The following is a 22,313-nucleotide window of genomic DNA, read 5'->3' as shown; positions in this document are numbered from 1 at the left end:
CGTGGTCTCAATCAGATCACCATCAAATACAGCTATCCTCTCCCTCTGATTGCTAGTATGACGGAGTCATTACACTGGGCGCAATTCTTCACAAAATTGGATCTCAGGAGCGCGTACAACCTGGTGCGCATTAGGGAGGGAGATGAGTGGAAGACAGCATTCAGTACCACCTCGGGTCACTATGAGTACCTCGTCATGCCATACGGTTTAATGAATGCTCCTTCAGTCTTCCAATCATTTGTGGACGAGATTTTCCGGGACTTGCATGGACAGGGTGTAGTGGTGTATATTGATGACATTCTAATATACTCCGCTACACGAGCCGAGCATGTGTCCCTGGTGTGTTGAGTGCTTGGTAGACTGTTAGAGCATGACCTGTATGCGAAGGCGGAGAAATGTCTGTTCTTCCAGGAGTCCATCTCCTTCCTGGGACATCGGTTGTCCGCGTCAGGGGTGGAGATGGAGATTGACCGCGTTTCTGCCGTGCGTAATTGACAGACTCCCACCACTGTGAAGGAAGTGCAGCGGTTCTTGGTTTTTGCCAATTACTACCAGAGGTTTATCCGGGGCTTTGGACAGGTAGCAGCTCCCATTACCTCCCTGCTAAAGGGGGGTCCGGTGTGTCTGCAGTGGTCGGCTGAGGCGGACAGGGCATTTAGACATCTGAAGGACCTGTTTACCTCGGCTCCGGTGCTGGCACATCCGGATCCCTCTTTGGCGTTCCAAGTTGAGGTGGATGCGTCCGAGGCTGGGATCGGCGCTGTGCTGTCTCAGCGCTCGGGTACGCCACCAAAACTCCGCCCCTGTGCTTTCTATTCTAAGAAGCTCAGTCCGGCGGAGCGCAATTATGATGTGGGGGACAGGGAGCTGTTGGCTGTGGTTCAGGCCCTGAAGGTGTGGAGGCATTGGCTTGAGGGGGCTAAACACCCTTTTCTCATTCTGACTGACCATCGTAACCTGGAGTACATCCGGGCAGCGAGGAGGCTGAACCCTCGCCAGGCAAGGTGGTCTATGTTTCTCTCCCGATTTGTATTTAAGCTCACCTATAGACCAGGGTCACAGAACGCTAAGGCAGACGCCCTGTCCTGACTATATGACACAGAGGAGAGGTCCACTGAGCCCACTCCCATACTCCCGGAGTCTTGTCTGGTGGCACCGGTAGTGTGGGAGGTTGATGCGGACATCGAGCGGGCGTTACGTACCGATCATACTCCCCCACAGTGTCCAGTGGGTCGGAGGTACGTGCCGCTCGAGGTTCGCGATCGATTGATGTATTGGGCTCACATGTCACCCTCCTCTGGTCATCCTGGTATTGGTCGGACAGTGCACTGCCTTAGTGGGAAGTACTGGTGGCCCACTTTAGCTAAGGACGTGAGGGTTTATGTTTCCTCCTGCTCGGTGTGCGCCCAGTGTAAGGCGCCTAGACACCTGCCCAGAGGGAAGTTACAACCCCTACCCGTTCCACAACGGCTGTGGTCTCACCTATCGGTGGATTTTGTCACGGACCTTCCCCCCTCCCAGGGGAACACGACGATCTTGGTCGTTGTGGATTGGTTTTCGAAGGCCTGCCATCTCATTCCTTTGCCAGGTCTCCCTACTGCCCTACAAACTGCTGACGCCCTGTTCACACACGTTTTCCGGCACTACGAGGTGCCTGAGGATATAGTGTCTGATCGGGGTCCCCAGTTCACCTCTAGAGTCTGGAGGGCGTTTATGGAACGTCTGTGGGTCTCGATTAGCCTTACCTCAGGTTTTCACCCCGAGAGTAACGTGCAGGTGGAGAGAGTGAACCAGGATGTGGGTAGGTTTTTGAGGTCCTATTGCCAGGACCGGCAGGAGGAGTGGTCAGGATATATTCCCTGGGCAGAGATAGCCCAAAACTCACTCTGCCACTCCTCCACTAACCTTACGCCTTTCCAGTGTGTGCTAGGTTATCAGCCGGTCATGGCACCATGGCATCAGAGCCAGATCGAAGCCCCTGCGGTGGACGAGTGGTTTCGGCGCTCGGAAGAAACCTGGAACGCTGCGCATGTCCATCTGCAGCGGGCTATCAGGCGGCAAAAGGTGAGTGCCGATCGCCACCGCAGTGAGGCTCCGGTGTATGCACCGGGAGATCGGGTCTGGCTCTCGACCCGAAACCTGCCCCTTCGCCTGCCCTGCCGGAAGCTGGGTCGGCGGTTTGTGGGGCCATTTAAAGTCCTGAGGAGATTGAACGAGGTATGCTATAGGTTACAACTGCCCATTAATTACCGCATTAACCCCTCGTTCCATGTGTCTCTCCTCAGGCCGGTGGTGGCTGGTTCACTCCAGGAGAGTGAGATACGAGAGGCTCCTCTGCCCCCGTTGGACATCAAGGGGGCTCTGGCGTACTCAGTCCGTTCCATCTTGGAATCGAGGCGTCGGATGGGGGGCCTGCAGTACCTCGTGGAGTGGGAGGGGTACTGTCACACCCTGGCTCTGGGACTCATTATGTTGAGCCAGGGTGTGTTCATTCTATGTTTTCTGTTTCTATGTTGGTAGTTCTGTTGTGTTTATTTCTAGGTTGGTCTGTGTGACTCCCAATCAGAGGCAACGAGTGTCAGCTGTTTGCTGGTTGTCTCTGATTGGGAGCCATATTTAACTGTCTGTGTTTCACTTTGGGTTTGTGGGTTTTTGTTCCGTGTCGGTATGTTTAACCGTGGACTTCACGAATCGTGTTTTGTTTTGGTTAGTACTTTAATTAAATAAAGTCATGTTTGTTTCACACGCTGCGCCTTGGTCTACTTCGCTACAAGACGATCGTGACAGAAAAACCCACCATGCAACGACCAAGCAGCGTGTCCAGGGGCAGCCCTTGGGGTGGACATGGGAGGAAGCGCCGGGAAAGGCCCTGGCGAAAGAGGAGCAGCGTGTCCAGGAGCAGGCAGCCTGGACATGGGATGAGATATTGGACGGTAAAGGGTCCTGGACTTGGGGGGAAATCCTGGCCGGGATGGATCGCCGGCCATGGAGTGAGACAGTGGAGAGGCGCCGTAGAGAGGAGCTACGGCGTGATCAGGGTCGTCGTCGGACGGTCGTGAGGCAACCCCAGAAAATTTTTAGGGGGGGGCACACGGCATGGACGACGGGGCTGACGGAGGAGAAAAGGGGGCGGATCCAGAAGGCCACCAGGCCAGGGGTACACCGCCCTGTACGTCCTGTGCGGATGCCTCACACAGAGTGTGTGAGGGTAGGCATTCAGCCAGGACGGGTGGTGGCCGCTCTTCACTCCAGGCCTCCTATCCGTCTCCACAGCCCGGTTCGGCCTGTCCCTGCTCCACGCACCAAGCCTACGGTGTGCGTCGCCAGCCCGGTCCGGCCTGTCCCTGCTCCACGCACCAAGCCTACGGTGTGCGTCGACAGCCCAGCCCGGCCTGTCCCTGCTCCACGCACCAAGCCTACGGTGTGCGTCGACAGCCCAGCCCGGCCTGTCCCTGCTCCACGCACCAAGCCTACGGTGTGCGTCGCCAGCCCGGTCCGGCCTGTTCCTGCCACCCGCACCAAGTTTACGGTGCGCGTCGCCAGCCCGACCCGGCCTGTTCCTGCCACTCGCACCAAACCTACGGTGCGCGTCGCCAGCCCGACCCGGCCTGTTCCTGCCACTCGCACCAAACCTACGGTGCGCGTCGCCAGCCCGGTCCGGCCTGTTCCTGCCACTCGCACCAAACCTACGGTGCGCGTCGCCAGCCCAACCCGGCCTGTTCCTGCCACTCGCACCAAACCTACGGTGCGCGTCGCCAGCCCGACCCGGCCTGTTCCTGCCACTCGCACCAAACCTACGGTGCGCGTCGCCAGCCCGACCCGGCCTGTTCCTGCCACTCGCACCAAACCTACGGTGCGCGTCGCCAGCCCGGTCCGGCCTGTTTCTGCCACTCGCACCAAACCTACGGTGCGCGTCGCCAGCCCGGTCCGGCCTGTTCCTGCCACTCGCACCAAACCTACGGTTGTGCGTCGACAGCCCAGCCCGGCCTGTCCCTGCTCCACGCACCAAGCCTACGGTGTGCGTCGACAGCCCAGCCCGGCCTGTCCCTGCTCCATGCACCAAGCCTACGGTGTGCGTCGCCAGCCCGGTCCGGCCTGTTCCTGCCACCCGCACCAAGTTTACGGTGCGCGTCGCCAGCCCGACCCGGCCTGTTCCTGCCACTCGCACCAAACCTACGGTGCGCGTCGCCAGCCCGACCCGGCCTGTTCCTGCCACTCGCACCAAACCTACGGTGCGCGTCGCCAGCCAGGTCCGGCCTGTTCCTGCCACTCGCACCAAACCTACGGTGCGCGTCGCCAGCCCGACCCGGCCTGTTCCTGCCACTCGCACCAAACCTACGGTGCGCGTCGCCAGCCCGACCCGGCCTGTTCCTGCCACTCGCACCAAACCTACGGTGCGCGTCGCCAGCCCGACCCGGCCTGTTCCTGCCACTCGCACCAAACCTACGGTGCGCGTCGCCAGCCCGACCCGGCCTGTTCCTGCCACTCGCACCAAACCTACGGTGCGCGTCGCCAGCCCGGTCCGGCCTGTTCCTGCCACTCGCACCAAACCTACGGTGCGCGTCGCCAGCCCGACCCGGCCTGTTCCTGCCACTCGCACCAAACCTACGGTGCGCGTCGCCAGCCCGGTCCGGCCTGTTCCTGCCACTCGCACTAAGCCAGGGGTGCGAGAAGTCAGCCTGGTAAGGCCCATTCCTCCTCCACGCACCAAGCCAGGGGTGCGAGTCGTCAGCCTGGTAAGGCCCATTCCTCCTCCACGCACCAAGCCAGGGGTGCGCGTCGTCAGCCTGGTAAGGCCCGTTCCTCCTCCACGCACCAAGCCAGGGGTGCGAGTCGACAGCCTGGTAAGGACCGCTCCTGTTAAGTCCAGTCCTGCTCCAGCCGGCGGGGCCAGACTGGACCAGGGGCGCATTGGGGGGTGTATTGAAGGGTGGTGGTCAAGGCCGGAGCCAGAACCACCGCCGAGGAGGTATGCCCGCCCAGCCCTCCCCTGGTTTGTTTAGTTGAGGCGCGGTCGCAGTCCGCGCCTTTAGGGGGGGGTACTGTCACACCCTGGCTCTGGGACTCATTATGTTGAGCCAGGGTGTGTTCATTCTATGTTTTCTGTTTCTATGTTGGTAGTTCTGTTGTGTTTATTTCTAGGTTGGTCTGTGTGACTCCCAATCAGAGGCAACGAGTGTCAGCTGTTTGCTGGTTGTCTCTGATTGGGAGCCATATTTAACTGTCTGTGTTTCACTTTGGGTTTGTGGGTTTTTGTTCCGTGTCGGTATGTTTAACCGTGGACTTCACGAATCGTGTTTTGTTTTGGTTAGTACTTTAATTAAATAAAGTCATGTTTGTTTCACACGCTGCGCCTTGGTCTACTTCGCTACAAGACGATCGTGACAGGTACGGTCCGGAGGAACGGTGCTGGGTCCCTAGGAGGGACATCCTAGATCCCTCCATGTTGAGGGACTTCCACCGGGGTCATCCGACTCGCCCTGCTCCGCGTCCTCCTGGCCTTCCCCGAGGCCGGGGTCGGCGCACGGCTGGAGCCGCACGTCAAGGGCGGGGTACTGTCACAGAATCAGCCGAGGCTGCCCCTCCTCCTTGCTCGGGCAGGCTTCGGCATTCGTCGTCCCCGGAGTACTAGCTGCCACCGATCTATGTTTCGGTGTTTGTCTAGTTTGTCGTGATTGTTTTCACCTGTTTCCCATTATGTTATATTGTATTCCCTTTATAACCCCCTGTCTCTCATTGGTTATTGTGTGTGATTGTTTTCCATCAGGTCGGCAGTGCTGGTTGTATGCGTTTATTGTTCCTCCCTGTTTGGAGTTTTGTTTTGTACTTTCTTTACTGTGTTGAGTAAAGTACGTTCTGCCAGTAGTTCGGTGTCCTGCGCTTGACTTCGTTTCCCGCATACACGTCACCTTGACAGTACTGTACTTGCAAGTAGAAATGAAAGTGCAGTGTTTTGGTCACATAGACCTCCATCAGTCAATTGCACTAACAGCGTCAAAAAGTGAATTACTCTAATGGTTTAATAACATTCAGCTTGTCAACAAAGCATGACATCTTTGTACCCTACCAAACTTCAAACTATTTTGATGGTCTCCATTACTTTCAATTTTGGATGGTGACACACAAGCAGCCCTATGCCAAGTGAGTAATATTATAAAATTTGCCAAAGCAACTTGCCTGCAAGTTGTTTTAACCTGTGTAACAATTCTTCTCACATTCTACCTCTCCATTCAGCGAGACATTTTAAATCAGCAAAGAAAACCAAGCTTTTTATCTTTAGGACTTAGCATGAATTACAAAAAATGAGTTAACTTTTCCCCCCTGAGAACATAGAAATAGCTAGGTATAGCTGCTGCCCTATGTTACTGTCCGAGGGGATTGGTTTCAGACTATGACAATAAGGGCCATAGAAACGGTTATACAAGATCAGCACACTAGGTGTGCCCCTTGGTGGGTAGAAGAGAATAGAGAGAATGGGGAGATTAGACACTGCTGAGTTTCTTAATTACACTGTCTTCCCCCCGATTTACTACAACAAAGGCATGGGCAAAGCATGTTGAGCGTGTAAATTTAAAAAAGAGACAGTTCTCAAACTTTAAAGTTTGAACACATGTAATATGAGAGAGATATTGACTGACGTCCATCTTGGAGTTGGCAGGACCAGCTGTTACCAGAAAAAACGTGTTATATTTTGATTCTGTTGGAAAATGAAACGCATCTCCTTCCTCTTCCCTGACTCACTGTTTCTTTTTTACGCCCTCTGTCACCTCTCTCTTCCTCTCTTCGTCTGTCTTTCTGCCACTCCTCCTCTCCCTCACACCTCTCACACCTCTCATCCCTTTTTTCCTCATTCCTTTTTTCCACCCTTCACTCTCTGTGCCCAACTCTCACTCTCTCCTCCCCCGAAGGGTTCTAGGTTAAGGTTCCAGACTCACCTGTCCATCCAGCCAGGCAGCTGCAATAACCCGTGGAGGGGTTGCACCCATCTGCATGGCTACAGTCACAACGTTCCCTACAGTCTATACCATAGGTGCCATCCTGGAGAAACCCAAAAAGATGCCATTAAGACATGATAATATTTGTTTAGACATTTAAATGCTTTTATCAAAGTGACTCAGGCATAGCTCACATAGGATATATTGAGTACTATTTTTTACATTGTAGAATAATAGTGAAGACATCAAAACTATGAAATAACTCATATGGAATCATGTAGTAACCAAAAAAGTGTTTTATATTTATATTTGAGATTCTTCAAAGTAGCCACCCTTTGCCTTGATGATAGATTTGCACACTCTTGACATTCACTCAACCAGCTTCATGAGATGGGGGGTATACAGAAGATTGCCCTATTTGGTAAAAGACCAAGTCCATATTATGGCAAGAACAGCTCAAATAACCAAAGAGAAACAACGGTCCATCATTACTTTAAGACATGAAGGTGCAGTCGTAAAACAACATCAAGCGCTATGATGAAACTGGCTCTCATGAGGACCGCCACAGGAATGGAAGTCCCGTAGTTACCTCTGCTGCAGAGGATGTGTTCATTAGAGTTACCAGCCTCAGAAATTGCAGCCCAAATAAATGCTTCACAGAGTTCAAGTAACAGACATCTCAACATCAACTGTTCAGAGGAGACTGTGTGAATCAGACCTTCATGGTCGAATTGCTGCAAAGAAACAACTACTAAAGGACACCAATAATAAGAAGAGACTTGCTTGGGCCAAGAAACACGAGCAATGGACATTAGACCGGTGGAAATGTGTCCTTTGGTCTGGAGTCCAAATTGGAGATTTTTGGTTCCAACCGAGTGTCTTTGTGAGACGCGGTGTGGGTGAATGGATGATCTCTGCATGTGTATTTCCCACCGTAAAGCATGGAGGAGGAGGTGTTATGGTGTGGGGGTGTTTTGCCGGTGAAACCGTCTGTGATTTGTTTAGAATTCAAGGCACACTTAACCAGCATGGCTACCACAGCATTCTGCAGCGATACGCCATCCTATCTGGTTTGGGCTTAGTGTGACTATCATTTGTTTTTCAACAGGACAATTACCCAACAAATTAATCAAATCAAATTGTATTTGCCACATGCGTCGAATAGAACAGGTGCAGTAGACCTTACAGTGAAATACTTACTTACAACACCTTAACCAACAATGCAGTTTTAAGAAGAAGAAAAAAAGTGTTAAGTGAAAAATAGATAAGCAGTAAAAATAAAAATAACAGTAGGGATGCCTTACAACCTGGAATTAAAATGGATTTTTGGGGGGTTTGTATGATTTGATTTACACAACATGCCTACCACTTTGAAGACGCAACATATTTTTAATTGTGATACAAACAAGAAATAAGACAAAAAAACAGAAAACTTGCAGCTGTAATAAAAGTTTGGCTCTACAAAGTATTGACCCCCCCCCCAAAGTCAATACTTTGTAGAGCCAAACTTTTCCAGCAATTACAGCTGCTAGTCTCTTGGGGTATGTCTCTATAAGCTTGGCACATCTAGTCACTGGGATGTATGCCCATTCTTCAAGGCAAAACTGCTCCAGCTCCTTCAAGTTGGATGGGTTCTGCTGGTGTACAGCAATCTTTAAGTCATACCACAGATTCTAAATTGGATTGAGGTCTGGGCTTTGAATAGGCCATTCCAAGGCATTTAAATGTTTCCCCTTAAACCACTCGAGTGTTGCTTTAGCAGTATGCTTAGGGTCATTGTCCTGCTGGAAGGTGAATCTCCGTCCCAGTCTCAAATCTCTGGAAGACTGAAACAGGTTTCCCTCAAGAATTTCCCTGTATTTAGCGCCATCCATCATTCCTTCAATTCTGACCAGTTTCCCAGTCCTTGCCGATGAAAAACATCCCCACAGCATGATGCTGCCACCACGCTTCACTGTGGGAATGGTGTTCTTGGGGTGATGAGAGGTGTTGGGTTTGCGCCAGACATAGCATCCATTTTTGTCTCATCTGACCAGAGTACCTTCTTCCATATGTTTGGGGAGTCTCCCACATGGCTTTTGGCGAACACCAAACGTGTTAGCTTATTTCTTTTCTTTAAGCAATGGCTTTTTTCTGCCCACTCTTCAGTAAAGCCCAGCTCTGTGGAGTGTACGGCTTAAAGTGGTCCTATGGACAGATACTCCAATCTCCGCTGTGGAGCTTTGCAGCTCCTTCAGGGTTATCTTTGGTCTCTTTGTTGCCTCTCTGATTAATGCCCTCCTTGCCTGGTCCGTGAGTTTGGTGGATGTCCGTCTCTTGGCAGGTTTTTTGTAGTGCCTTATTCTTTCCATTTTTTTAATAATGGATTTAATGGTGCTCCGTGGGATGTTCAAAGTTTCTGATATTTTTTTATAACCCAACCCTGATCTGTTCTTCTCCACAACTTTTTCCCTGACCTGTTTGGAGAGCTACTTGGTCTTCATGGTGCCGCTTGCTTGGTGGTGCCCCTTGCTTAGTGGTGTTGCAGACTCTGGAGCCTTTCAGAACAGGTGTATATATACTGAGATCATGTGACAGATCATGTGACACTTAGATTGCACAAAGGTGGACTTTATTTAACTAATTATGTGACTTCTGAAGGTAATTGGTTGCACCAGATCTTATTAAGGGGCTTCATAGCAAAGGGGGTGAATACATGTGCACACACTACTTTTCCGTTATTTATTTTTTTGAATTCTTTGAAACAAGTTATTTTTTAAATTTCACTTCACCAATTTGGACTATTTTGTGTATGTCCATTACATGAAATCTAAATAAAATTTAATTTAAATTACAGGTTTTAATGCAACAAAATAGGAAAAACGCTAATTGGGGATGAATACTTTTGTAAGGCCGGGGGTGCCGGTACATAGTCAATTTGCAGGGGCACCGGTTAGTCGAGGTAATTGAGGTAATATGTACATGTGGGTAGAGTTAAAGTGACTATGCATAGATAAGTAGCAGCAGCGTAAATAGTCCGGCTAGCCATGATTAGCTGTTCAGGAGTCTTATGGCTTGGGGTAGAAGCTGTTAAGAAGCCTTTTGGACCAAGACTTGGCACTCCGGTCCGGCTTGCCGTGCGATAAAAGAGAGAACAGTCTATGACTAGGGTGGCTGGTGTCTTTGACAATTTTTAGGGCCTTCCTCTGACAACGCCTGGTAAAGAGGTCCTGGTTGGCAGGAAGCTTGGCCCCACTGATGTACTGAGCTGTACACACTACCGTCTGCAGTGCCTTGCGGTCGGAGGCCGAGCAGTTGCCATACCAGGCGGTGATGCAACCAGTCAGGATGCTCTCGATGGTTCAGCTGTAGAACTTTTTGAGGATCTGAGGACCCATTCCATATCGTTTCAGTCTCCTGAGGGGGAATAGGCTTTGTCGTGCCCTCTTCACGACTCTCTTGGTGTGTTTGGACCATGATAGTTTGTTGGTGATGTGGACACCAAGGAACTTGAAGCTCTCAACCTGTTCCACTACAGCCCCATCGATGAGAATGGGGGCATGCACAGTCCTCTTTTTATCCTGTAGTCCACAATAATCTCCTTTGTCTTGATCATGTTGAGGGAGAGGTTGTTATCCTGGCACTACACGGCCAGGTCTCTGACCTCCTCCCTATAGGCTGTCTCATCGTTGTCTGTGATCAGGCCTACCACTGTTGTGTCGTCGGCAAACTTAATGAAGGTGTTGGAGTCGTGCCTGGCCATGCAGTCACGGGTGAACAGGGAGTTCAGGAGGGGACTGAGCACGCACCCCTGAGGGGCCCCAATGTTGAGGATCAGCGTGGCAGATGTGTTGTTACCTACCTTTACCACCTGGGGGCGGCCCATCAGGAAGTCCAGGATGTTCACCTCCAGGCTGTGTAAGGCTGCGTAAGGGCTATTTTACCAAGAAGGAGAGTGATGGAATGCTGCATCAGATGACCTGGAATCCACAATCCCCCGAACCTCAATCCAATTGAGATGGTTTGGGATGAGTCGGACTGCAGAGTGAAGGAAAAGCAGCCAACAAGTGCTCAGCATATGTGGGAACTCCTTCAAGAGTGTTGGAAAAGCATTCCAGGTGAAGCTGGTTGAGAGAATGCCAAAAGTGTGCAAAGCTGTCATCAAGGCAAAGGGTAGCTATTTGAAAAATCGCAAATATATTGTATGTTATATGTTATTTCATAGTGTTGATGTCTTCACTATTATTCTATAATGTAAAAAATACTAAAAATAAAGAAAAACTCTTGAATGAGTAGGTGTGTCCAAACCTTTGACTTGTAGTGTAAGTATTTAGACCCATTATTCAGTATTTAGTTGAAGCACCTTTGGCAGCAATTACAGCCTTGAGTCTTCTTGGGTATGACACTACAAGCTTGGCACACCTGTATTTGGGGAGTTTCTCCCATTCTTCTCTCCAGATCTTTTTAAGCTCTGTCAGGTTGGATGGGGAGCATCGCTGCACAGCTATTTTCAGGTCTCTCCAGAGATGTTTGATCGGGTTCAAGTCCGGGCTCTGGCTGGGCCAATCAAGGACATTGAGACTTGTCCCGAAGCCACTCCTGCATTGTCTTGGCTGTGTGCTTAGGGTCATATTCCTGTTAAAAGGTGAACCTTCGCCCCATTCTGAGGTCCTGAGCGCTCTAGAGCAGGTTTTCATCAAGGATCTCTCTGTACTTTGCTCTGTTCATCTTTCCCTCGATCCTGACTAGTCTCCCAGTCCCTGCTGATGAAAAACATCCCCACAGCATGATGCTGCCACCACCATGCTTTACCGTAGGGATGGTGCCAGGTTTTCTCCAGACGTGACGCTTGGCATTCAGGCCAAAGAGTTCAAACTTGGTTTCATCAGACGAGAGAATCTTGTTTCTCATGGTCAGAGTATTTAGGTGCCTTTTGGCAAACTCCAAGCGGGCTGTCGTGCCTTTTACTGAGGATTGGCTTCCGTCTGGCCACTCTACCATGAAGGCTGATTGGTGGAGTTCTGCAGGGATGGTTGTCCTTCTGGAAGGTTCTTCTATCTGCAGAGAGGAACTCTGAAGCTCTGTCAGAGTGACCATTGGGTTCTTGGTCACCTCAAGGCCCTTCTCCCCCAATTGCTCAGTTTGGCCAGGCGGCCAACTCTAGGAAGAGTGTTGGTGGTTTCAAACTTCTTCCATTTAAGAATGATGGAGGCCACTATGTTCTTGGGGACCTCCAATGCTGCATAAATGTTTTGGTACCCTTCCCTAGATCTGTGCCTCGGCACAATCCTGTCTCCGAGCTCTATGGACAATTCCTTCGACCTCATGGCTTGGTTTTTGCTCTGACATGCACTGTCAACTGTGGGACCTTATATAGACAGGTGTGTGCCTTTCCAAATCATGTTCAATCAATTGAATTTACCACCAGTGGACTCCAATCAAGTTGTAGAAACATCTCAAGGATGATCAATGGAAACAGGATGCACCTGAGCTCAATTTTGAGTCTCATAGCAAAGGGTCTGAATACTTATGCAAATAAGGTATTTCTGTTTTTTATTTTGAGAAAATTTGCAAACATTTCTAAAATCCTTTTTTCACTTTGTCATTATAGGGTATTGTGTGTAGATTGATGAGGATTTTTTATTTTATTTAATCCATTTTAGAATAAGGCTGTAACGTAACACAATGTGGAAAGAGTCAAGGGGTCTGAATACTTTCCGAATACACTGTATACCTATTATATGTTCTACACATTCCAATTCATCATACATTATAGGAAGATAATACCAGTGTTATAACCTATAATGATGTCATCACTGTGTGACAGGGACGGCGGTGGGATGGGCTGTGGGGGAAACATCTCTCACCTGGCAGTTGAGGTCACACCTCTCGCCCCTCCAGCCGGGGGCGCAAGTGCAATGTCCGTTGAGGGCATTGCAGGCCCCTCCGTTGCCACACATACAGGTGAGGTTGCAACCCAGCCCCCACGTGCCACTTGGGCAGTTGATGGAGCAGTCCACTCCGTGCCAACCTGGGGAAGAAGACATTTTCAACATCAAAGTAGTTTGACGGAGGAGGAATCCATTTGTCTCAAATTAGCTTGTGTCTACAGATATAAATGTTTGCAAATATTTTATTGATATTAAGATAAAATTATTTGGTCTGGGAAAATGTATTATGTTTTCCCCAGAAGTTATACCCCAAAGCCACTGCATTAGTAGAATGATCCACACATGACAGTTTACATTTTCTGTCCATATCTTAGTTAGGATTTCTCACATGCACTATTTCTGCTGTATTTCCCTTGAATGGGAGAGCCTTAACACACACAGCATTCCCTGCTGTTAGTAACCTACCTGCTTTACAGGAGCAGGCTCCATCCACAGAAGAGCACTGTGCCCCGTTCTTACAGCCACAGGTGGCAGAGCAGTTGATCCCATGGGTCCCTGATGGGCAGGCCGTGGAACATTTGGACCCCTACAATGGAGATACTGTTAGCATTCCCGTACTATAGTTTAGTTTACTTTGTGTTATTCATCATACGTGGGTCGTGTTCAGTAAGACACATCTTAGAAAACATTTTACAACATTTTCTCTCTACTGAACATGACCCAGGTAACATCACAATGGAATTAGGAGTGAATACAGTCTGTCACTGTCTGTTTGAATGCTCCAGAGTCAATCCAATCCTGGGACGTGACTTGGGTAATGTATTTCTTACAATTCCAAGTATACAACACCTGCATAAAGTCAACTGTTACCACCAGATTACTGATGTTATCAATGATTTAGGCTACTGTAACTTTATTTGATTGGACATGGAACATATTACCACTCATAACCCTTTATAGCGGCTTTACCTTGAAACCTGGAGCGCAGATGCACTCCCCGGTCACGCTGTGGCAGTCAGCACCGTTCTGGCACTGGCACACCTGCTGGCACGACACGCCAAAGAAGCCGGGCGTACATGTCTTGTTACAGTAGGTCCCCGACCAGCCAGGCTGGCACGAGCACGCGCCAGACATTGGGTGGCAGCTGGGAACAAGACAGGGAGACAGAAGTGGACAATGGTCTGTTATTGATATCATCTGATAACTCTGTTGTGACATCTTGTGTAGACATCAAGTACGCCAACACTCAAATGTGTTTGTAGCTAATGAACAACTAGCATATGAATAATGTATAAGACATGAAGTAATGTTGAAAAATGAGTTTTATTGTGTCTTATTAGTCTGGTGTTTATGCTTAGTAAGGTAGACCCTAATGTACTATCTTGCCTTACAATTGCCCCACAGTTCTCTGCCATGTTTTTTCATTTCCTTAATAAGGTGTTTGGCGGACACCTACAGTATCTGACTGCAATGCATGGTTGATCAAATGTTGTGTGATCTCAGAGCACTGTGCCCCGTTCTTACAGCCACATTGCAGCTCTAGCAATTGCGGTGGAGTCTACGCTACGATACGCTAGGCGCTAGTCCTTTGACCCACAGCTTTCCGTAATGACTAAGCAAATCCATTGTCTTTCAAGAGCTCTCGCCATTCTGAAAGTCAAAAGTTAGTGGATTAAGACTTTTTTCCAATAGCTTCCCGTGGAGAAACTCAAAATCTAGAGGATTTGTTCTTAACTGCAAGTTTTATTTGGTTTTGTATGTTTGATATGTGAAATAAATGACCCATGGTTCCATTTTAGCTCCTGTGTTATTAATGACTTGGGAAATGGGATGCAACCAGCCAAGTTGCATCTGTATGCAGATGATACGGTCATCTATTCAAATGCTCCTTCTCTGGTTGAGGCTGTTGAAGAGCTCCAGACTGCCTTTCAGTCACTGCAGACCTCCCAATATGGCCTCAAACTGGTCTTGAATGCACAAAAAATGAAATTCATGACCTTTACCAGAGCTCGCTCTCAGCCAGAGAAGGTTAGCATTTTCACATCTGGAGGCACATCCATTGAAAAAGTGTAATCCTACAAATACCTAGGTATATGGTTGGACAACAAGCTGTCCTTCAAAATTCATATGGATAATCTTGTGATGAATCAAAATCTGAAATTGGGTTTTTATTTTCATAATAAGGCTTGCTTCCTGTTCAAGGCCAGAAAGAAGCTTGTTCAAGCCACTTTTCTTTCAAGCCACTTTTCTTTCTGTAATTGATTATGGTGACTTACTGTATATGCATGCAGCCTCTTCTGTGTTACAAAGGCTGGACTCTGTTTATCATGCATCCTTACGCTTTGTTACAAATGCTAATTCACTCACCCACCATTGCACCTTGTACCAAATGGTGGGTTGGACCTAGCTTTATATGCGCAGACAGCTACATTGGTACGAGCTCATTTATAAAGCCATTCTGGGTAAACTCCTCTGTAGCCTGCTCACCTTTACCACTAGCAGCTTTCCCTGGTTAAATAAAAATAAATAAATAAATAAATAAATAAAATACAATCTCTTGAGTCACAGCCAGGCAGCGTGCCTATAATATATTACATTATATGTGTTTCAATTTTGATCCTTGGCAAGCACAACTTTGACGATAAAGATCTAAGGAAAAGTGAAGAGGTACTCTATAGAGCATGGGAAAATGTAACACTACCTGAACATTGTAATAACAGAAAACAGTCAATGTCCCTTTGACTTTCACATGAAACCTCTCTGTGCAAAATTAAATACTGTATATGCTGTATATTGGTTAGAAACAACCTCACAAAATAGGAGAGAACATAAAGCACATAGTGCTTTGAATGTGTGATATATCGAAACCAAGCCTAAGAAAATATGTTATTGTATGTCATATAAGTAAGTGTGTCAATACATTTTTCATGAATCAATTGGCTCTTCGGATACTGAGTTCAAACCATAGAGGTAGAAAGAGGGCTCTGAATGGATATAATCCGTTTCAGCATGGATATTAACATTTAGGGCTTCCACCATTTTAAAATAGTCAACTTGGTGGGGATCCCTATGAGTTGGGAGCGATCAACCAATGATCAGAGCATTGTCTACTTCTTCAAATAGGGTTGCCTATGTTTTGTAAATGGCTTTAAGCTACATCACCGTCATCTAGTGCCCACAATACATGAATGACACACAATAATTGGTTCAGGACTCCAGCACTGCAGGTGGTGGTAAATCACTAATATAAACTTTTTTAAAAATTCAAACACAAAAAAAGAAGAAAATGTACTACTTTAAAATGGATATAGCCCTCAATGGCACTTCCCATGCGGTCAGAGAAGCCATTATGGACAGACTCTATAGTTCAAACCATACAGTCATTGTTTCAAACACTCCTTGTGGTACTTAACACTAATACAATTATCTCCTAAACTTTCCAGCTATGCTAGAGTGTATGATATATATATATATAGTATTTCTATGTCAAACGGTTTCGTTATTTTTCAGTCTTCTGTGATGTATTTAAAGTGTAATATTGGGATGCAAACTCAAAACATGTCATACATTTCAACTCTACATCTGACATGGTACAGTTGTCTTCTTTTTTTTAAAGCACATAACCTTGTGTGTGAGATGTATACTTTTGTTTCAAAGTAGATTTGTTTAAGACTACCAAGAAACACTCTGTGTGACCCTAATTTAGCCTACTGTAGTAAAAGGTTAAAGCCCGTGGGGAATATACAACCCCGTACCATGAAATACAACAGCGCTACGAAAAACAAACTTTTCAGAGACTGAAATAGAGGTGTCGGAGATTGAGTACAACCAAAATATTTTATTTCGCTCACTCAATTGTGGCTTGACCGGTAAAAATAAAAACATAGCTACAAAGAGACAACCATTAGGACAATTCAAGTTGCTTTAGCAATGGCAAATATACTTAAAATGAGTGGGCAACCCTCACCAATAAGCCATCCCTCCTCAACAGCTCCCTCCTGTAGGCATATAGGCCAACATTGCTGTTCTGAAGAATGAATGAGTTATGCGTTCCACCTGGCCACCACATTCAGCAGCGTCTTTTGCGCATCACATAACCTATCACCTGCACATGAAGAGTGGAAGTCTTTTGTTGAAATCGTTTTGGGATGGTGATTGTATGGCGATGTGGGTGCCGTCTATTGCTCCGTTCGTATTTGGGAACACATTGATGGCATCATGGCAAAGAAACCCCTCGACTTCAACCTGTTGTATGGAACTTGTATGTGTTACTGTTCGTTTTGCTGATGATTGCATCCAAAACATTGGCTCATCGAGGGCTTTGAGATGCCGATCGGCAAGCTCCCGCTGAAAAGTGTCCGTTGCCAAAAACCTGAGGGTGGATAGCACTTGGATGTGCACTGAAATGGCATGTGTTTGCCTTTTTAAAGTAGGTCTTAAATCCTCACAAAAATCATTGGTTTTGGGAAATGATATCTGATGACCCAATCTGTACATTCTGCAGTAAAAGTCCCACCTGTCTCTAAAAACATGCTCTCTGCGAAACGCAGTGTGCCAAATCCGCAAACAGGGCAAGATCTGCCATCTCTCATTCGATTTCCCATTATCTCACTTTTATAGTATTTCAACAATGGTTTCACTTTCACACATACCTCTAATTTAACAAATTGCTGTACTTTATATGAATTATTATCGTAATTAATGCACTGATATGGCCAAATTATATAGCATGTCAAGATATGTTGCATGAATTCACAATGGACGTACAATGAAATCGAAAAATTATTTAATTATTACTCACAATTTCAACATATATTTTCCCCATTCTACTCTGGACAAGCAGTTCCCTTATTCCAACGCTTGGCACTGTGTGTACGCATGTTCATGGCTGTGAGTAAATGTCTGCACACTCTAAAGCAAATGTTCATATTGATAAATCTCACACTTTGCGTGGAAATGAGCCCACACACGGTTTACGCACAGCTTTGTGCCGACGCATGATTGATAAATGAGGCCCCTGAACTTTCTCCAGATGCCCTCACAGGAGGCGGGGATTAAACAATGTGAAAGCCGGGGGCGTGGTTTGCTGCATGCGCATGTGGCACAATACCGTTTTTACCGTGGTACCTGTTGGAGTGGCAGCTGCCCTACCTGACACAGAAGCCCCATTGAGACAGAGCAGCTTTCCCCCCTCAACAACACATGGAGCCTACCAGCTGTGCCAGTTTATCTAATGCATAGGCAGTGGGACAATGGGGAACTGTCTGACTCCCCACCCACCCCACAGACACAGGCACAGAGACACACAAACACAAACACACACAAAGACAAACCCATACACTTTGAGTGCTCTCTAACGGTCTTGTTAAACTTTGAACCATTAATATTATAGTATAATCAATGTACTGTGAGAGGAGTAGGGCTGAATAAAACAATTAGATGCTAGATCCTATATACAGATAGCGCAATTGGTTGGAGCATGGTAATGGTTGTGGGTACTGTAAGAGTGTAAGGATAATTATACTGCACAAAAATATAAATGCAACATGTAAAGTGTTGGTCGAATGTTTCATGAGCTGAAATAAAAGATCCCAGAAATGTTCCTACATGCATCAAAAGCTGATTTCTCTCAAATGTTGTGCACAAATTTGTTTGCATCCCTTTTATTGAGCATTTCTCCTTTGCCAAGATAATCCATCCAATTGACAGGTGTGGCGTATCAAGAAGCTGATTAAACAGCATGATACACAGGTGCACCTTGTGCTGGAGACAATAAAAGGCCACTCTAAAATGCACAGTTTTGTCACAGAGCACAATGCCACAGATGTCTCAAGTTTTGAGGGAGTATGAAATTGGCATGCTGACTGCAGGAATTTCCACCAGAGCTGTTGCCAGATAATTAAATGTTCATTTCTCTACCATAAGCCGCCTCCAAAGTCATTTTAGAGAATTTGGTAGTACGTCCAACCGGCCTCACAACCGCAGACCACGTGTTACCACACCATCCAGGACCTCCACATCCGGCTTCTTCACCTGCGGGATCGTCTGAGGCCAGCCACCTGGACAGCTGATGAAACTGAGGAGTATTTATGTCTGTATTAAAGCCCTTTTGTGGGGAAAAACGAATTCTTATTCGCTGTGCTTGGATCCCCAGTGGGGATACCCAAGATATTTGTGACCAACAGATACATATCTGTATTCCCAGTCATGTGAAATCCATAGATTAGGGTCTAATTAGTTTATTTCAATTGACTGATTTCCTGATATGAACTGTAACTCAGTAAAATTGTTTAATGTTGCATTTATATTTCTGTTCAGTATACATGATCTCCATTATAGATTAGAGAATGATTATAGAATATATAGAATGATCTTAGGGATAATTACATTAATATGGGTCTAATCATCTGCTATGTGCCCATATGTAATGGGTTACTTGTATTGTATTATATAGCATTTGTTATTGTATTGCATTTTATTGTATTGTATTTTAATGTATTGCATGTCTTGCAATATTGTATCATATGTGCCAATGAGTGGGCATTACCTGTGGGTGTTCTGGACGTGGCAGTGACACCTCTTGTCACACGTGAGGCCGTAGTGTCCCTCGGGACAGAGGCGCACCTCGCACATCTCCCCTGTGTAGCCCAGCTCACACAGACACGCCCCGCTGATGTGGTCGCACTTGGCACCGTTCTCACAGCGACAGGTTTGGCGGCAGGATACGCCGAACGTACCCACAGGACACTCCTCCTGGCACCTGTGGAGAGAGGGGAGAAACGTCAGAACACGATTGGTTATTGACTTCGATTCAATTCACATATTTGTATTTTTCCCATGATGGAACTTGATTTGTTGACTTCTTGACTTGTTCCCCAAGTTCAAGTTTAGGGACAGTATCTTTGTGCAGTGGGGAGTTGTGTAACTTATCATTGGGCATAATAGTGTGTAGATAACGCGGGAGGACTAGAACACTAGAGATTAAATCATAAAACAACAAGAAACACTTACATTCTGAAAATGACCTGCTGTGTATATTGTTCTCATATTTCAAAATTCTCACAACAACATTTTCCAGACCGAAGATGCAATAAGTATTGCTTACTCTCAAATGCAGTCATTAAAGGAGCAACAGTGTTTAGCAACTGGAGCTAATTGCTAAGAAAAGCAGGCTACTTGCAAACACTGTTTGAAACCCAATACCATAGGTCTCAGGTACCTATCACTGATTATACTCCAGATGTTGTAGTATAAAATGCTGATCTCACCAACACAAAATGAAGCTTTGTTTATGACATGGGTGGCTGGCCGATATGATGAAAGTATTGCTGAATTCTAGCTTGGAATATACTTATTCATGTTACCATACTAATTTACATGTATAATGAATATATATATATATATATATATATATATATAATAAATATATATTGGGGTCAATGTATGGTGGATAAGGGGGAGTGCAGATAGTTTACATTCTGTCAGAACATGTTATTGTCAAATCTCATGTATCCTATGGAGAGAGGCAAAGAGTAACAGTCTGGTTTCAGTCACTGATAAGGTTGGATAGCCGTGGATTAGGGATGAGTGAGGAATGTGGGCCGAGGTCAGGTCAGATGAAGTGACAAGGAACAGTTCTATTACACATACACCACCTAAGTTCCTGCCTAGCAACAGAGATGTGCACATAAATATCAGAAGCCTCCTTCCTAAGTTTGAGTTATTCACTGCGTTAGCACACTCCGCCAACCTTGATGTTCTAGCAGTGTCTGAATCCTGGCTTAGGAAGGCCACCAAAAATTCTGAAATTTCCATCCCCAACTATAACATTTTCCGTCTAGATAGAACTGCCAAAGGGGGTGGAGTTGCAATCTACTGTAGAGATAGCCTGCAGAGCTCTATCATACTGTCCAGGTCTGTGCCCAAACAGTTTGAGCTTCTACTTCTAAAAATCCACCTTTCCAGAAATAAATCTCTCACTGTTGCCGCTTGCTACAGACCCCCCTCAGCCCCCAGCTGTGCCCTGGACACCATATGTGAATTAATTGCCCCCCATCTATCCTCAGAGTTCGTAGTGCTTGGTGACCTAAACTGGGATATGCTTAACACCCCGGCCATCCTACAATCTAAACTAGACGCCCTCAATCTCACACAAATTATCAACGAACCTACCAGGTACAACCCTAAATCCGTAAACATGGGTACCCTCATAGATATCATCCTGACTAACTTACCCTCTAAATACACCTCCGCTGTCTTCAACCAGGATCTCAGCGATCACTGCCTTATTGCCTGCGTCCGTAACGGGTCCGCGGTCAAACGACCACCCCTCATCACTGTCAAACGCTCCCAAAAACACTTCAGCGAGCAGGCCTTCCTAATTGACCTGGTCCAGGTATCCTGGATGGATATAGATCTCATTCCGTCAGTAGAGGATGCCTGGTTGTTCTTTAAAAGTAATTTCCTCTCAATCTTAAATAAACATGCCCCGTTCAAAAAATACAGAACTAAGAACAGATATAGCCCCTGGTTCTCCTCAGACTTGACTGCCCTTGACCAGGACAAAAACATCCTGTGGCGTACTGCATTAGCATCAAATAGCCCCCGCGATATGCAACTTTTCAGGGAAGTTAGGAACCAATATACACAAGCAGTTAGGAAAGCAAAGGCTAACTTTTTCAAACAGAAATTTGCTTCCTGTAGCACTAACTCCAAAAGGTTTTGGGACACTGTAAAGTCCATGGAAAATAAGAGCACTTCCTCCCAGCTGCCCACTGCACTGAGGCTAGGAAACACTATCACCACCGATAAATCTACAATAATCGAGAATTTGGGATGACCAGTGAGATATACCTGCTGGAGCGCATACTACGGGTGGGTGTTGCTATGGTGACCAATGAGCTAAGATAAGGCGGAGATTTGCCTAGCCGTGATTTATAGATGGCCTGGAGCCAGTGGGTTTGGCGACGAATATGTAGTGAGGACCAGCCAACAAGAGCGTACAGGTCACAGTGGTGGGTAGTATATGGGGCTTTGGTGACAAAACGAGTGTTGGAGGCTATTTTGTAAATTACATTGCCGAAGTCAAGGATCGGTAGGATAGTCAGTTTTACGAGGGCATGTTTGGAAGCCTGAGTGAAGGAGGCTTTGTTGCGAAATAGGAAGCTGATTCTAGATTTCACTTTGGATTGGAGATGCTTAATGTGAGTCTGGAAGGAGAGTTTAAAGTCTAACCAGACACCTAGGTATTTGTAGTTGTCCACATACTCTAGGTCAGACCCGTCGAGAGTAGTGATTCTAGTCGGGTGGGCGGGTGCCAGCAGCGTTCGATTGAAGAGCATGCATTTAGTTTTACTAGTGTTTAAGAGCAGTTGGGCAGTTGGGGAGAAGAGAGTCATAGGATGACAAATTATAGGATACGGATCTAAAAAGCCTGAGTTTATTCAGAAGTCCCATTGTGTTATGACCGGTCATTGATAAAGGGTAAGTCCTGAACAGGGTGGTCCCT

General features: G+C 46.9%; 1 protein-coding gene across 1 annotated transcript in view; it reads right to left on the bottom strand.

Moving 5' to 3' along the window:
• LOC121541401 (multiple epidermal growth factor-like domains protein 10) overlaps window positions 1-22,313 on the bottom strand; it is a 199,420-nt gene that overhangs the window by 32,290 nt on the left and 144,817 nt on the right. The window contains exons 9-13 of the mRNA XM_041850387.2: window positions 19,353-19,565; window positions 13,775-13,949; window positions 13,271-13,391; window positions 12,782-12,945; window positions 6,936-7,038 (exon numbers count right to left, since the gene is read on the bottom strand). Coding sequence (XP_041706321.2) covers window positions 6,936-7,038; window positions 12,782-12,945; window positions 13,271-13,391; window positions 13,775-13,949; window positions 19,353-19,565 — 776 coding nt within the window. The remainder of the gene's footprint in view (window positions 1-6,935; window positions 7,039-12,781; window positions 12,946-13,270; window positions 13,392-13,774; window positions 13,950-19,352; window positions 19,566-22,313) is intronic.

Source organism: Coregonus clupeaformis, chromosome 27, assembly GCF_020615455.1.
Source record: "Coregonus clupeaformis isolate EN_2021a chromosome 27, ASM2061545v1, whole genome shotgun sequence".
Classification (NCBI taxonomy): Eukaryota; Metazoa; Chordata; class Actinopteri; order Salmoniformes; family Salmonidae; genus Coregonus; species Coregonus clupeaformis.
The sequence above is the reverse complement of the archived record's forward strand: the minus strand, read 5'-3'. Positions and strand labels throughout refer to the sequence as shown.